The following is a 15,265-nucleotide window of genomic DNA, read 5'->3' as shown; positions in this document are numbered from 1 at the left end:
ACAGGGGTGGCATCGGGACTTGCCTGCGTGGAGGCCCTTAGCAGCCCTCTCACCACTGCCAGTTTTGCCCAAACATCTGTACTCGGTTCTGCACTCAAGATGGCTCACACATCGCAGTGGCCTCAGATACCAGCCACGTCGAACACTGCCTTGTGCTCACAGTCCCCATGGCCCCGTGCTCATTCAGGGAGGGTCTCCCAGGTGCTCCAGTGACTGCCAGCTGCACCGGTGGCCTTCAGCCCGGAGCAGCCTGGAACACGCTCTAACCCTCGTACACCTTGGACGGCATCAGGCACAGCAGCGCCTGGTCCACGCACACTCAGAGTCTCGTTTCCCCGACTTTATTCAGTGGCACGTTCACAGCGGGGATGGGGGTAGACACAAGGTGGGGCCTGATCTGTCCTGGAGCCCTGGGGGCACCACACACCATGCACTACAGATGGGAGGGGGCACAGGGGGGCTCAGTGGCCCCAGCAGAAGCCTGTGTACCAGGGAAGAGGCGGTGAGTGCCTGGGTCCCCCTAGCCCAGGCCCACAATGGGAGGGGCTAATACTGGGCTGAGGTTGAGGGGTTGGGATGGGGGGCACAAAGTGTCTGCTCCAGAGGGGCCGAGTGGCCAAGCCCTTACCCAGGGCACAAGCCCACAGGGCAGGCTGGGGGACACTCTGGATGTAGAGCTGTGCCACTCTCCCTTTTCCCCTCTGGTGAGGGAAGGAGGGTTCTGGGCTGGGCCAAGCAGCTACCCTGTCCTGCCCCATCCCGTCCTCGGCCAATCAGAACGGCTTTGATGTCTGCTTGAAGATGAAGCCTTGATATGCAAGTGTCTTCATGATGTTGGCAATGTTCTTGCAGTCATCTGAGAAGAGAAAGAGAAGACATTTAGATGGGTCCCAGATCCTTCCCCTCTGTGCCCACAGGTGCTCTTACATGGGTGGGGGAGGGGAACAGGGCCACATTCAAGAGCCACAGGCTCTCAACCAGGGGGTCCTGTCTGCTGGTGGCAACATCTCCAGCCTCAGGTTGGGCTGGATGAGGCTGGGCCGGCAGGAAGCGTCGTCTCAATGCTGCTCAGTCCCATAATTCATGCTGGAAATTGGCCGGCATGTCCCGCCCCAGCCCCTGCGGTGATGTATGGGCGCCGTCGCAGTAAGAAAAAGGCAGAGTAAATGTGTAATTTCTCCCTTGACGGCCCCCGGCCGCTGGGCGATCCTTCTTGTTGCCGCCGCGTGGGGACGGCCCGTCCGCCACACTCCGTCTTCCCGCCACCCGCCTTGATGTCTCCATTTCATTACTGTGCGGCCATTCATCACGCCCACGGCCAGGGTGACTTTGCCGGCACTTGCGTGCGTGCGTGTGTGTGTGTGTGTGTGTTAGAGAGAGAGAGAGAGAGAGAGATGTGGCCCAGGCCATAATCGTTGGTAACGAGGCACAGCCTTGGCACTTTTGGGCTGGGGGCCTGGGGAGCCTGCCCTGGGCCCCAGGCTTGTGTGCTCCAACAGCAGCCTGCCTGGCGCCTGCTCCTGTGTAGCCCCAGACCAGTGGAGAGGGTCCAGGTTTGTGGTCCTTTGGTACCCTGGCCAGCAGTCTTCTAGAGATGCCTGTGTGCTCAGTCTAAGCCCTGCCGTCTCCCACCTCACCAGGCTCAGGCTGATGACCAGTCAGGCTTCAGTCCTGTCTCTGGCTGCTTCTAAATGTCTGCTCCTGCCAGACCCTGTCACAGCAGTTTCTCCAGCACTGGTCCCTGTAAGAAACTCCTGGAACGCTGGCGGCTGCAGGAGCAGATACTCCAGGCCTTCAGTATCATGGACACAGGCCAGGGCTTGTTCTAACGCCACCAGCAGGAGGTGCAGCTGCCCAACACTTGTCCCTCTACAGAAAGCCAAGGACAGAAATGGCCCAAGTGCCCAGGGTTTTTCCTGTTCCACTGCCCAGAACACCAGCCAGCTCCCCATCCCTTTGGCTGCCTCTCCCCCACCTCTCTCCCACCTCCCATAGATGCTCCTGGGCCATAACCAGGACCTCAGCCGCTACCAGCCCTCATGGGATCGATGCTGTGATTGCAGAAGCATTATACTTCCATGTCATGATCAGGTGTGGGGCGGTGGTAAGGTCAAGGTGGGGTCAGGAGGCCTCTGCATCTGTCAAGGGCCAACCCCTTCCATTAAGCCCTCCAGCCTGCCCATGCTGGAACCTTAGACTAGGAAATGGGGCCCAATAGAGCTAGAAAAGGGCGGTGGGAGTGGGAGTCTTGGCCAGCCCAGGTCCTGTATCATTAGCCAGACATGACTCTCTGAGCCCTGTGCAGGGCAGGCAAGTCACACACAGGGTCCTGTTTCGCAGACCTCAACATGAATGTACCCAAGGGGGATGTGGGCATGGAAAAGTGATACAGAACCCAGACACGGGGACACCCTTTTCCTCCAGGGACTCAGGAAGCCACAAGGGCTGGTTGGAGGCAGGACAGTGGGAAGACAGATGGGTGGGTAGTGGCGGCCATGGCAACTCCAGACGTGACCCGTCCCCGTGGTTTATGGGCCGGACACACGCCCCGCTCAGCTGAGGCCCCGTCATTTGTCTCCCTTAGTGTGTATGCCTGTGCTGTAGGGGTAGAGGGTGGAGGGAGGGGGCTGTGACATGAGTGAGGCAGCTGACAGGAAGGGGAAGGGGACAGGAAGATCTGTGTAGGAGGGGCAGGCTGGAGATGGGGTAGGAAGGGCCCTGTGAGCAGGAGGGTTTATGATAGGGTCCAGAGGCCGTGATGGCACCGTCAAAAGGGCTACGATAGGGTGATTTTCTTCCCAAAGAAGTCTGGCCTTGTCAGGGTACCTCCAATCCTTCCTGTCTCCTGCACTCTGGGGACCATGGCCGCTGTGCATATTAAGAATAAGTCCCCTCGTTATCTGCAATTACCCAGCGGCCACACACCTCATTTCTTCCAGCAGAAAAGAAAATTAGTTTTCTATTGACTTCATCTGGCTCCTCCCTCATTGCCGGACAAATCGCTCAATCTGCCTCCCCTGGCCCAAGTGAATGTGCCCAGCCCCTCCCCCCCAGGCCACCAGCCATCCAGTGGGCCAGCACTGACCTCCCACCTGTGCCTGGCCCAGTCTGTCCTTGACCTCTCTGCACTCGACACACTGGCTGGCTTCATCCACACCCTGAGCTTCAGCAAGCCCTGAAGATCGCCGTCTCCTACCTGCACCTCTCCTGAGCTCTGGAACATCTCCTTCCAGATCCATACAAACTCGAAACATCCAGTAATGCACCAATTTCCTTCCCCACGTCTTCACTACCCAGTGTTCTCCATCCCGGTGACCAACACCCCAAACGCTCCCAAAGAAGCCTCAGAATTGGGCTTGACACTTTGCCCTCTCCCTCCCCAAATCTCAAGTATCAACTGTGGATTTTTATCTTCTTACTCTGTTTAATCATCTACTTCCCTTCATTCCGGCAGCCCCCCGCCCCTCCCCCCAGTGCAGACCCCATCATCTCTTGCTCTTGCACAGCCTATCCTCTTTCTTCTCCCTCTAATCCATTCTCTTGTAGCCCAAGTGATCTCTCTTGCACAAATCTGATCACATCCTTGTCTCTTTAAATCCTTTCAATGGCTCGTGCTCCCCTCAGGATCAAGCCTACACTCTTTAATAGGACTTAAAGGTAAAGGCCCGGTAAAAACAGGTCCCTGCTCTCTCTGGTCTCACCTCTGCCATTCTCTACCCCCAATCCCTGTGTTCCAATCTCCAGGAACCACTGTTTTCTAAAAATGACAGAGACAGACCCTTTCTAGTCTTACCTTTGCCCACGGGCTATGTGCTTGTGGCAAGTGCCTATGGTTCTTTGAACTTCAGGTTCCTCCACTAGGGGTGATAAGGGACGCTACCTGTGTTACCCGTGAGCACCGAGCAGGTGACACCCCTCCACAGCCCGTCTTTGTCGGTGCTTTAGGTCTGGAATCCTTCCTCTCCTTGGAGGGAAGGCAAGGATGCTAGTTTCCCGGGTGACCCGATGGTGAGAAGGTACAGACTGCACAATCCATGGCACGGACGACAGGCCAGCACACTTGATGAGACCAAGTGGCATTCACGGCATAAGCTCACACTGACTCCTGATCCTCACTGAGGATTCTGGAGTCTAACTTGTTGTGACTGGTCCACTACAACAAAGAGAGACACCCAGACTGGGGAAGACGCTTGCTTCAGTTCACCAAGTCCACGGTACGGCAGTTATGGGCTTCCAGCCCAGGCTCTTTTTCTAGCCCTTGAAACCTCATGAGTCAGTGCAACCTACTGGTCAGTTTAAAAAGTCAATGGCACAGTTAGAAAATGAGGAAATGGGGCAGAAGCGGAGACACAAATCTGGGCCTGTTAACAGGCCAGAAGTTCAGAGAGAGACAGCAGCAGGGTGAGGCTGGTGACAACATGGCCTCTGGGAGAGTCCTCTGCTTGAAGCCCTGGGGCCACATGGGTCAGCAGTCCCCCCTTCTGGCACCTCTCACTGAGCTAATGAGGCCAGCCTGAAGCCGTTACGGTGTAGAGGGTAAGGGGTGGGAGGCACACAGCCTTGTGCCCACAATGGAGGCCTCCGAGGTAGGTCTTCCTTACCTCCGAATTCTAGAAGACTAACCTAATTTTATGTTCCTGCAGGGTTATCAGCGTGTGACAAGATGACTCTCTTCTGTTTGGGGCATTAATATTCTTAACGTTGGAAATATTTTCATATTGCCAAGACCATGACGGGAGATGTGCAGCTGCTTAAATCCCTCAGAGAGGTGAGTGGGGCTAGCACCTGACAAAGGATAAGCTTGTTGGCCGGGCCCAAGGGTAGTCAAATATCTGCTTGGCAAAGCTGCTAGTGGAAGGGTGGCTCAGACCACTTGGGACACCCAGTGAGGGCTTACACAGGACAATGACCTGAGGCTGCCATGCTCCAGTCAGCTGCACTAGTCTGGGAATTGAACAGTAGAGGGCAGGAAGCAGGGCCTGGGCGAGGACCACCCTCAGGAGGGAAAGGGCCCAAGGGAACTCTTGGAGGACCATTTATTTATCTGTGCACTCATCCGCTCCGCAAATACACACTGACACTTCTGTGTACTGGGTGCACACGGGCCATGCCGGGTCACAGGCCTGGCTGCAGACTCTGTCGCTCCCTGCCCTCAAGGAGCTCAGAGGCAGACACATAAGTGGTGCGGTGTGAGCAGTGCTACGTGAAAAGGCGGCACAGAAAAGGCACCGAGGGTCAGGAAAGGGTTCCCCGGAGGACAAAGCCAGGCCGAAGTCCGAGGGCGTGTGGGAGGGGGCTGGCCAGCAAGCTGGGCTGGGAGTGGGGAGATGATCCTGGCATAGTGAGCAGCACGGGCTCCTTGCTGGAGGGGAAACATAGTGTCCACAAACACTTCAGTCTAGCAGCGGTGGGGGTGATGAAGGGTAGGAGGCAGGGGAGTGGGGACAGATGAAGCTGGCCAGGTCGGCAGTGACTGGCCAGAGGACATCCTGGAGACTGGAGGCTTAGCTAAGGAGCTTCAGAGCTCATTATTCTGGGACTGACGGGGAGACGCTCACAAATTTGAGGAGGGGCAAGACAGGACCACGTCTGTGTCTCAGAATTATCATTCAGGAATTGGAGGGTTAACCCTGAAGGCACAGACACTGATGAGCAGACTGACTTTGGGTCCAGGCCAGAAACGGTGGCCCAGAAACCAGGCCAGTGGCGGCGGAGACAGAGGTGGGGATGTATCGAGCGTGGAGACATGGGCAGAGGCAAGAGATTTTAAGGAAACACAATGATCAAGCCTTAATGGGGGCAGATTAGGGTGTGAGGCTGTAGTGGGGTAAGTCTAGGATCTTAGTACCACTCACGGAGGTAAGGCAAACCCGAGGTGGCGTAGGTTTGGGGCAGTGAGAACCTAGTGTTAAATCTTGAGATTCCTACGGGACATTTAAACCTATCAGGCTTTTCCTTTACAGCTTCTAGGCTTTGTATCTCACTGAAAAAGGCCTTCCTTATCCCAGTGCTATTAGAAAACGATCATATATTTTCTTCTAATACTTTGTTTTTATATTTAACTTTTTAATCTGTCTGGAATTTATTTTTGTATATGGTGAGAAACAGAAGATCTAACTTTACTTTTTTTCTCTAGTGGATAGCCATTGTCCTATCACCATTGATTGAACTGTCCACACTTTCCCCACCCTTCTGAAATGATGCCTCTATTATATATACAATTCCCATACGTGGGTCTGTTGGAGCGAAGAAAGAGAATGAACATGAAATGATCAAAGAGGCAAACTGGACTGGGAGACATCAGGGGCAGCAGGGTGACACGCTGCTGACTTTATGGGGCTGCAAGGTGGTGTGGCCTAAAGGAAGATTCAGACAAACCTGAGGCCTCACGCCTAAAAAGCTTGGCCTGGGAAGCACACTTTCTTAGTGAGCTCCAGGAGCAGGTGAGGAAGGGGGCCAGAGCCCACGGAGCAGGGGCCAGCAAAGACGGGATGGGGACACAGCACTGGGAGCAGGAACCTTGGTAAGGACGAGGGAGCAAGAACCCTGGTGTGTTGACATTCTAGAACCTCACTTTGCCGCTCCATCTTTCTGTCTGTTTGCACATCTTGGCAGCATCATGCCTGAGAGCCAAGGGCCAGCAGGTCAATGCTGAGCCTGCCTGACAGAGGACTGCCAGATTAATAAGTCCCCAGCCCCAGAGGGGACCTACTTATACTAAAAAATTATTTGTTCTTTGGCTGAAGTTTAAATTTAATTGGTGTCCTATATTTTTATTTGCTAAGTGGGCAGCTCTATGCTGGGGGCCAGCATCTCAAGCTACAGCTGGGTACACCTCAGGGTACAACAGCACCGGGTAGCTCAGAAGGAAGATAGGAGCCCAGGCAGTGGATTTAGGACTGAACCAGCAGAAGGCCCTGGATATCCTGAGATTCTGGATTTGAATCCAAACTCCATCACTTCGTAACTGTGAACTTGAGCAAGTTACGGTGCACCTATTTCACCTCTCTGTGTCTTGGTTTCTTCTTTTCTAAAATGGGAACAATAATGATAATTATAGCAACTACTTCCCTCAAAGGGTTGTTGAAAAGATGAAATGAGTTTTTATTTGTGAAGTGCTTAAAACAGTGGCTGGGTTAGTGATTATTATTGTGGTTGCTATTCCAATAATATCCAATAATAATACTATTCCAGCAGTAATACCCCGATATCCCACAAGCCCGTTCCTTATCCCAGACATGGCCCACGCAGTCCCCTGGGTGCCCAGACAGGGCTACCCTGGCCCTCCTGACACCACCCCCAGATATAGACCACTCTGCCCAGACACGGCTCTCACAGCTCCCTCTGCGTCCCCCCCAGACAGGGCCCTTATAGCCTCAACTCCGAAGTGACCCCTTCTTCTAGCCCCTCCCCTCTGCCCCCTCCACCCCACTGAGGTGCCTGGAGGTGCCACAGGGCTGATGGTGAAGGATGACGGTGGTTCCACAATAAGGGGAAAAGGCAATTTCATCTTGATTAGCGGGCGATTTCTCTCTCCGTAATAAGCGCGCTCCAAATAATTAGCGTGTTTTACGTAATAATGAAATTACAGAAATGCAGTCCACTTATTCAAACAACTCACCATTACCATATTTTTAAATATTAGACTTAATTAGAGTTTATCACTTCAGAGAAGTATGCGGACCGAAGATGTTTTTAAAAAAATCCTCATAAAGTGTTTATTAAGCGCTGGTAAAGCTGGGATAATGATGTGTTTGGAAATTAAGGCAATCAAACACTTACCGCCGCTCCTGGAGGCCGGGCATGGAAATGAGGCCATTACACGCCCATTACCCGCCAGCTCACAGCCACTTGGGGGGCGGGGAGAGGATGTGCCTGGCCGAGAGGGCATAGTGCCCGGAAACGCCTGTGCCAACATCCCACAACAGCCTGGCCAGAGAGCAGGCGTCAAAGCCTTATGTCACTTACATCACATTTGGCCACCAGGAGCCCAACTCAGACTTGGCCAGGCAAATGACCAGATTGGTTCCAAACGCCATAGAAGACACCCAAGACCAACCCTGACCCAGACTCCCAGGCCGAGCAGGACCTGTCACCTTCATTCAAACCCTGGTGCAGAGTGGGGACAGAAGCCAGCTTGGGCAGCCAAGAGAGGTCAATGAGAGGAGGCGGAGGCTGAGGAAGCCACAGATCCAGAGCAGGTGACCGCTCCCAACTCTGGGCCACACAGGAAGGGCTAGCTACAGGGGTGGGGAAGGGTGGGAACTGGGGAACCAGGCCATGAGCCAAAGAAACAGAAGAGTCAGGGGTCAGGCCCAGGAACACACCTGGACCAGGGCAAGCAGGCAAGAAGGGTGGGGGGAGAGGGGCTGGTGGCTCCAGGCCCCATTTATCCCAGTGAATAACTAATTCCAGAATTTATAGTGCTGGGTTTTTGTTCTGTGGCCATTTATATCTGCGAGGGGAGGAAATGAAGAGGCAGCGCGGACGCCACATCTTTCTGTGTTATTGCTTGTCTGCCATTTGCAAATCATTATTAATTGTGGGCCCTGGTGGCGGGCTGGGTGGGGGCCGGGCTGGGTACATCCACATAGCTCTTCATCAAGGACCCCAGCCGCTGCCCCAGAGAGCCAATTACCCCGCCCTGATTGGGATCAGATAAAGAGGGAATTTTTACAAATTAGGGAATAAATAGAATTTCCACACAGGGCGCGGGCAGGACCTGAGAGGCTGTAATGAAAAACCATCCGTCACCATCAGCGCGGCCTGGGCACGCAGCCCCGGCACTCCCTCCCCTTGTGGGCCCGCCCTAATGCTCAGGGGCCTGGGTGTACAGGTCTAAGGACACCACTACCCCCACCCTCACCCCAGGTCCAGAAGCAGGGAGAGGACTTCCCTGGTGGGGTGTCTCTACACCCTTTGGGCTGAAGAGGCCTAGGCCCCAGTTCCAACACTTTTCCTACGCCTCCTCTTCCTTTCCCCGTCTGCCTCTCCCTCTGGATGTTAACAAGGAGGACACTGAGGTGGTCGTGAAAAAGGCCGGAGTTGGGGACCACAGGGCAAAGACCACATCCATGCCCCTACAGCTATGGCAGCCCTAGGGCAGAGCCCGGCCCTGTGGACCACTCACTCTGGGCTCCCATTAGCGCTCCTCCCCTTGGATCATTAAATATGTATATCTTATTACACGCCTTGTTAGAGTATCGAGCTCTATTGACTGATGATAAATCCTGAGCCTCGTCCTGGCCATAAATTTATCTGGAGATGATGAAGACTCAATAATCTAGTCAGGCAGATAATATCATCGGGCCTTAAAAAAGATCATTACATTATATGTCAGAATTAAAAGTGAAATACGCCGTAGTAACAGGGCGGCTGCTCTGGCCATTACAACGGGTGCCCGCCTCCCCCACTCACCCCCAGCCAAGGCCCCATCCAGGTAGAGGGGCCCAGAAGCCTCACCCCCCTCCTCCTGACTCAGGGATACTACAGCTGGAAGCGCCAGGGTTAGCCAGATAACCTAGGGCTGAGCGAAGGGGACCTGGCCGGGGTCGGGTGAGGGGAAAAGGCAGCTCCAGAGAGCAGCTGAACACATCTGCCCCATTCCACCTTACCCTGTGCCTACGGGTCTCCTCCCGTGGCACTATCCTTGGAGGGTCCTTGAGTGGCTCTAACAGGGAGGTGACAGGGCCTTACCCCTTTCCAGAATGGCCTGACCAACCAGGGTGGATTTTTTCCCAAAATGCCAACACTGGGCTACACAGGTTAGGCCACTTGCTGGTACTGCCCAGGCACCTGTGACCTGGCCCCAGACCCATGTGCCAGCAGCCTCTCTGAGGCCTTTCTTGTGAGCATGTGCTAGCAATCAGATCCTGGCTGCCTCCTTCCCAAGAGACCTGCCTGTCACAGCCTCTACAACCTGTCCTTTGAGAAACTTGCTGCCTGCCTCTTGGATCTTTGACCTCAGCACTAACGATCGTTTCCACTGTATCCTATTTCCACTCATTTCCACAGTCACACCTTCTACCTTTTTAACATCCTCCACTGCTCTTCCTTTGAAGTATTAAATTCAAATCTCCCTAGTTACTGGCAATAATACACTCTTCTTTCAACTCAGTGGAACCTTGAAACATTAATACCTCTACCCTCTCCAGATACACCACCTGCCTCCTCTCTTTACTTCCTCCCCTGTCGACTTTTGACTGCTTACCCAATAGCCATTCCCTTGCTGCCAACCTGGCAGAGCCCACTCCTCCCTCCTGTGACCAGGGTGAATCCTCCAGGTCTGAGCCACCTGTGGTGATCCTATCCCCCTTGCCGGCCATTGGTTTAGGGGTGGCCTCGTGTTCTGGCTAGTGAGAATGAGGGTCAGTTTGCTTTCTGAAAGACCTTCAAGGAAAACTTCTTCACTCTTATGAAGAGAAACACGAGGAGGAAATAGTCCTTTATATTCTGCTGGATGTTTTCGTGTCTGCATATAATGTCTGGGGCTGCAGAAGCCACCTTCCAACCGTTAGGGGAGTTAGCCTGTGAAGAACACGCTGAAGATAACAGAACAGAAACATGGGAAAAGTCTGGGTCCTTCATGACATTGCTGAGATGCTGAATTAACTAATCCTAGGATCACCTCATCTCCAAACTTTTGTGAGGTAATAAATCCTATTTTTTAAGATCTCTTGCATTGAGTTTTCTTTTTCTTGTAGCCAGAAGCATACTAACTGATACAGAATGTAAAGACAGGAAAGAGAATGACGTAACAAATGGGCCCTATCATACAAACTTGGCTGAAGGGAGGAGAGAGGGCAAAGGGCAATGAGGGCACTATTATTTCAAGCCAGGAAGTTGGTAACTCTTGTTACGCTCTCTTGAAACATTCGACCAAATTGTTTCCTGCTATATCGCAAGACACAGGCCACGTTACTAGTAAAAAGGCTAAAAGAGTCAAGTTTTGATGGGAACCCACATGAAAACAGAGAGGGAAGAAAACGCAACTGAACGAAGAAAAATTTTTTATGTCTATGGTTTGCAATCTAAGTTGCCTGAAATTCCCACAGCTCCACCAAATCATCAGGGGCTCAGACTTCTTCTTTCTGCCCTTCTCAGCATGTTGCTTCCAATTTCCAGGCTATCTCCTGGTCCAAAATGGCTGCAGGAGCTCCAAGCATCACATCCACATTTTAGGAAAGAGGAAGAAGGAAAGAGCAAGAATAATGTACTTCCCGGCTGAGTCACTTCCTTTTAAGTATCATTCCTGGAGGTCTTGCACAATGCTTTTCCTTTTACCTCACTGGCCAGAACTCAGGGACATAACCATATATAGCTGTATGAGGAACTAAAAAAAGTGGTGTTTTAACTGGGTACGCACCGCTGCCCCTAGTGATACAAGGGCTCCATTTAGTGAGGAAGGAAGACAATGGATACTGGGTATGTACCAAGCAGTTGTCGTCCTAGCAACATAACCGACACACCTCACACAGGAGCCTGGATTCCGTGGCCCATCATCTCAGTCCTTTCTTGACAATATTCTCAACTCGCTTGCTCCCTTTTCTTTCCATCACCCTTGCCTGGAAAAACCCAAACTGCCTTCTCTATGCTTGCATCTGGGCTAAGGGTGACTAGAGAACATCAAAACCATACAGATTTGTGCCCCTCCTAAAGCCGGAGTCTGCAAGCTCACCTGGGTGTATAAAACTGCCCAGCCAACCACCTCCGTTCCTGATCAGCTCTCTCCCTCTATCCCTAGTGGCAACGCAGAGTCTTCTCTACTTCCCACCATTCTCAAGTCCCCCACCCCCACCCCTCTCCCACAGGAGACACAGGAGGCGCTCTCCTCTCACCTGTTACAGAGGGAGGAGAGAGGGTGCATCCTGATGGCACTTCTAAAGCCCACCTTCACTCTACCTGGATTCCCCATCCCACTTCCTCTCCGGGGGCCTGAGTAAGGAGCAAGCCCCTTTCTCTCCGATAGAGCGAGTCTCCATTGTTTTTCTGCACTGCTTCCTTCACATAAGCATGTGAACATATCAAATCTCTCCCATCTTTAAAAACAACCTCGCCTTAACTTCTTTTCCACGCGCCTGGTACCCAACCTCTCCTCCCTTTCCTAGCCAAACTTCCCGGTAAATGAGGCCTCCTTCCCTCATTTCCTACCCTACAGTCTGATCCCCCACCTGCGTCCTACCCAACCACTTTGTCGAATGATCCCTCCGACCTCACAGGGCTGAAGTCCAGGGGTTTAGATGGACCCAGTGGACTGACTTGTGCCCTGAAGCTCTTCACCCCTGGCTTTGGTGACAGCACCTTCCCTCCCTGTCCAATGCCTCCAGCTTCTTTGTACACATCTTCCCTCTGGTTGTCCCTACAAAGTGGGTGTTGCTCAGAGCTGCCACTGGTCCCCTTCTCACTCTCCACTCTCTCCTTCGGCACACTTACCCAGCCCTGAGCTTTACCTACCCTAGATGTCCCAGTGATTTCTAAACCTATATTCCCACTACCACCACCCTGGTCCAGGGCACCACCACCTCTCACCTAAGAGACAGCAGTGCCCCTGCCAATCTCCAAGGTATCTTTTTAAGCCACAAATCTGGTCATTTCACTCCCTGTCTTAAAACCCTTCAATGATCCTGGAACAGAAAAAGGACCGCATTGGAAACACTGGTGAAATCCAAGGAAGACCTTCAGTTTAGCTCACAGTATAGTACCTACGTTCATTTCCTACGTGCTGATAATTGTACTGTGATTATGTCAAATGCTAACATGAGAGAAAGCTGGGTTAAGAGATGTATAGAAACTTCTCTGCAATGTAAAATTGGTTCAAAGTAAAAAAGTTTAAGAGTTAATCATTAAAATAACTACCACTTCAACAGCACCTCACTGCTCTCAGGATAGTGTCCAAACTTCTTTATAAAGTTCCGGGGATCTGCCCAGTTTCCCCCTCAGGCCTCGTCTTCCCCACTCTCCTGTAGACCCCAGAGTTCAGGCTCTTTTGCTTCTCAGCTTTTTCTGCATGCCCTCCTTCTGCTGGAAAGACCCGCCCCTTGCTATCATTTCCTCAAGTGCCTTACCTGGGCCCTCATGTGTGTGTTAGGGATCCTTCTATGTGTTTCACAGCACCCAGTGTTCCTCCACTGTGATGGCCTCTGTCACCTCCTGCTAGATCACAAACCCGAGGGCACTAATGTTACCTGTGCAGAGGCCCTCAGTAAACACGTATTAAGTGGAAGAAAGGAAGAACTGGAAGAAAAGAAAGAGGGAAGGATGGGAGACAAGGTCACAGGCAAACTTATTTCAGCCCTGACATCCGTTGCCCAAAGCCGAGACCTGCCCAGGCCCTGAAGATTAGTCAAGGTCCTTGTCCTCTGCTTCCCAAGTGCTGGGGACTTCAGCCCCTTCTCCACCTCCACTCCCTTCTAGTATCTTCATTTCCCCAAGACCTGCTGGGCCAGGATACTGGCTGGGACCTGAGCTCTCAGCAGTCTGGCCACCAGTCTGTCCAGCAAACTGACACAACTGGGGGCAGCAGTATTGGTGGAAGGACTCCCCAGTCCTAGCAGTGATGCCCTGGAGAAGGGCCTGGCTCTGCCTGGGGACTCTGCGAGGGGGGCTGCCCTCCCGAAGCCCAGTCCCACCTGGTAAATATTTCATCCTCAAGCTGCTCAGCTAATCCCTATTAATTTCAATACCGCCGCCTTGCCTGGCTCAGCTCCCAATGCATTATTTATCCCCTTTGTTTGTTTGTCGCTAACAGGTGGGCCCCAGCGGAGGCGCTGACTGGGGACAAGCCCACTCCATCACAGTGTGGCTGTGAATTAATCATGAGGACTAATGGGAAGCACCTCAGCTCCAGGCACTGCCCTAGCTGCCTCCCCCTGCCCTGGCACCCAGGGGTGGGCCAGGCCCACCTCAGCTCAACTTAATTCAAAACAACACATTTTATTTACTACCTGCTTACACGAGTCAGACACAAGGTTACCCTTTGGGGATACCAGCTGAACAAACAGACATAAGTTCCTGCCCTCAGGGAACTTACAATCCAGTTGAGGAGAGAGGCGTTAAATGACTATTTCTTAATTAGGATCATGAGGAAAGGCTGTGCAGGGAAAGCACTGGGTGTTAGCAACATGTGCACAGGGGAGGACCTGACCAAGTCTAGGAGTCAGGGAAGGCTTCCCTGGGGAAGCAAACTTTGAGCTGCTCCCCGAAGGATGAGTGAAGGATGAGCAGGAGTTAATCAGGCCAAGGGATGGGAATGGGGGGCTCCCAAGGTCCATAAAGCCACGTGGGAAGGCCCTGAGGTCAGAGAAAGAATGGCAGTTGCCAGAAAACGGGGGAGGGTCTTGTGCTGGAATGCAGAGGGCACGAGGAGAGTGGCTTGAGAAGGGGCAGGGGACTGCCACTACACCAACAAAGCCCAGCTTGGGGATGCTCTTCTCCCTAAACAACTGGCATTTGTTCCTGGTGGACTGCCACGGACACGTCCTGAACACCTGATATGCACACTCACAGCACCTCTGCTATCCGATTTCTTGACCTTCTGCTGTGGCTCCTGAGAGATGGTCAAGATCATTAACCCTCAATTGCACAGATTAGGACCCTCCGGTGCATTCAGCCTGGGGCTTATGAGAAGGCCTCTGTGGGCCTCTCAGCACCCTGAAGCTTGGGTGTGCCCATGGCAGGACCGGGCTGGATCTGGCCTTTTGACTCTACGTGGGGACCACGCACAGGGCTGGGAACACTGAGCTGCCTCAGCCACAAGTGCTCACACCACCTCCCAGGAAGGAGCCTCCCTCACCTCTGAAATCCAGCACTGGACTGGGCACCCAGAAGACCTCAGCAAACATCTGAATGAATGAACAAAAGTGAATGAATGCCCCGCAGTCCTCCACAAAGATCTTTTCCTCAGACACTCTCTTCAAAACTTTTACAGAGATCTAAAATAGACAAATGAGCTAACTGGTACTTGGTGGGAGGCAGGTTTACAGTATTTTCCAATGCATTACCTTCTTTCTCCTCATAGTAAGCCTGGGAGGTAGGAGTCACCATCAACCCCATTTTAGAGAGGAAGAGACAGAGGCCCAGAGTGGCGAGTGACTTACCCAGGACCACACAACCTGGCAGTGATGAGCCTTAACTAGAACAAGGTCATCCTGTTTCTAGGCTCCTGGCTCCAGCACATCCATAGGTCTGCCCCTCTGTGGGCATTTCCCCAGGGATCTCCCTTGGTGGCTCCAGGGACCCTAGTTCTCAAGAATGATCCCAAAATGGT

The 15,265-nt window shown here is 52.8% G+C and overlaps 1 protein-coding gene across 12 annotated transcripts in view; it reads right to left on the bottom strand.

Annotated features, from left to right (window-relative positions):
- Positions 1-325: 325 nt before the first annotated feature.
- Positions 326-15,265, bottom strand: part of ERI3 (ERI1 exoribonuclease family member 3) — a 126,341-nt gene continuing 111,401 nt past the window's right edge. For all 12 annotated transcript variants that reach the window (XM_044383910.3, XM_044383907.3, XM_057310700.1 and 9 more), the window contains one exon: positions 326-856. In XM_044383910.3, coding sequence (XP_044239845.1) covers positions 774-856 — 83 coding nt within the window. In that variant the 3' untranslated portion in view covers positions 326-773. The remainder of the gene's footprint in view (positions 857-15,265) is intronic.

The sequence above is a fragment of the Ursus arctos genome, unplaced genomic scaffold, assembly GCF_023065955.2.
Source record: "Ursus arctos isolate Adak ecotype North America unplaced genomic scaffold, UrsArc2.0 scaffold_12, whole genome shotgun sequence".
NCBI classification, from domain to species: Eukaryota; Metazoa; Chordata; class Mammalia; order Carnivora; family Ursidae; genus Ursus; species Ursus arctos.
The sequence above is the reverse complement of the archived record's forward strand: the minus strand, read 5'-3'. Positions and strand labels throughout refer to the sequence as shown.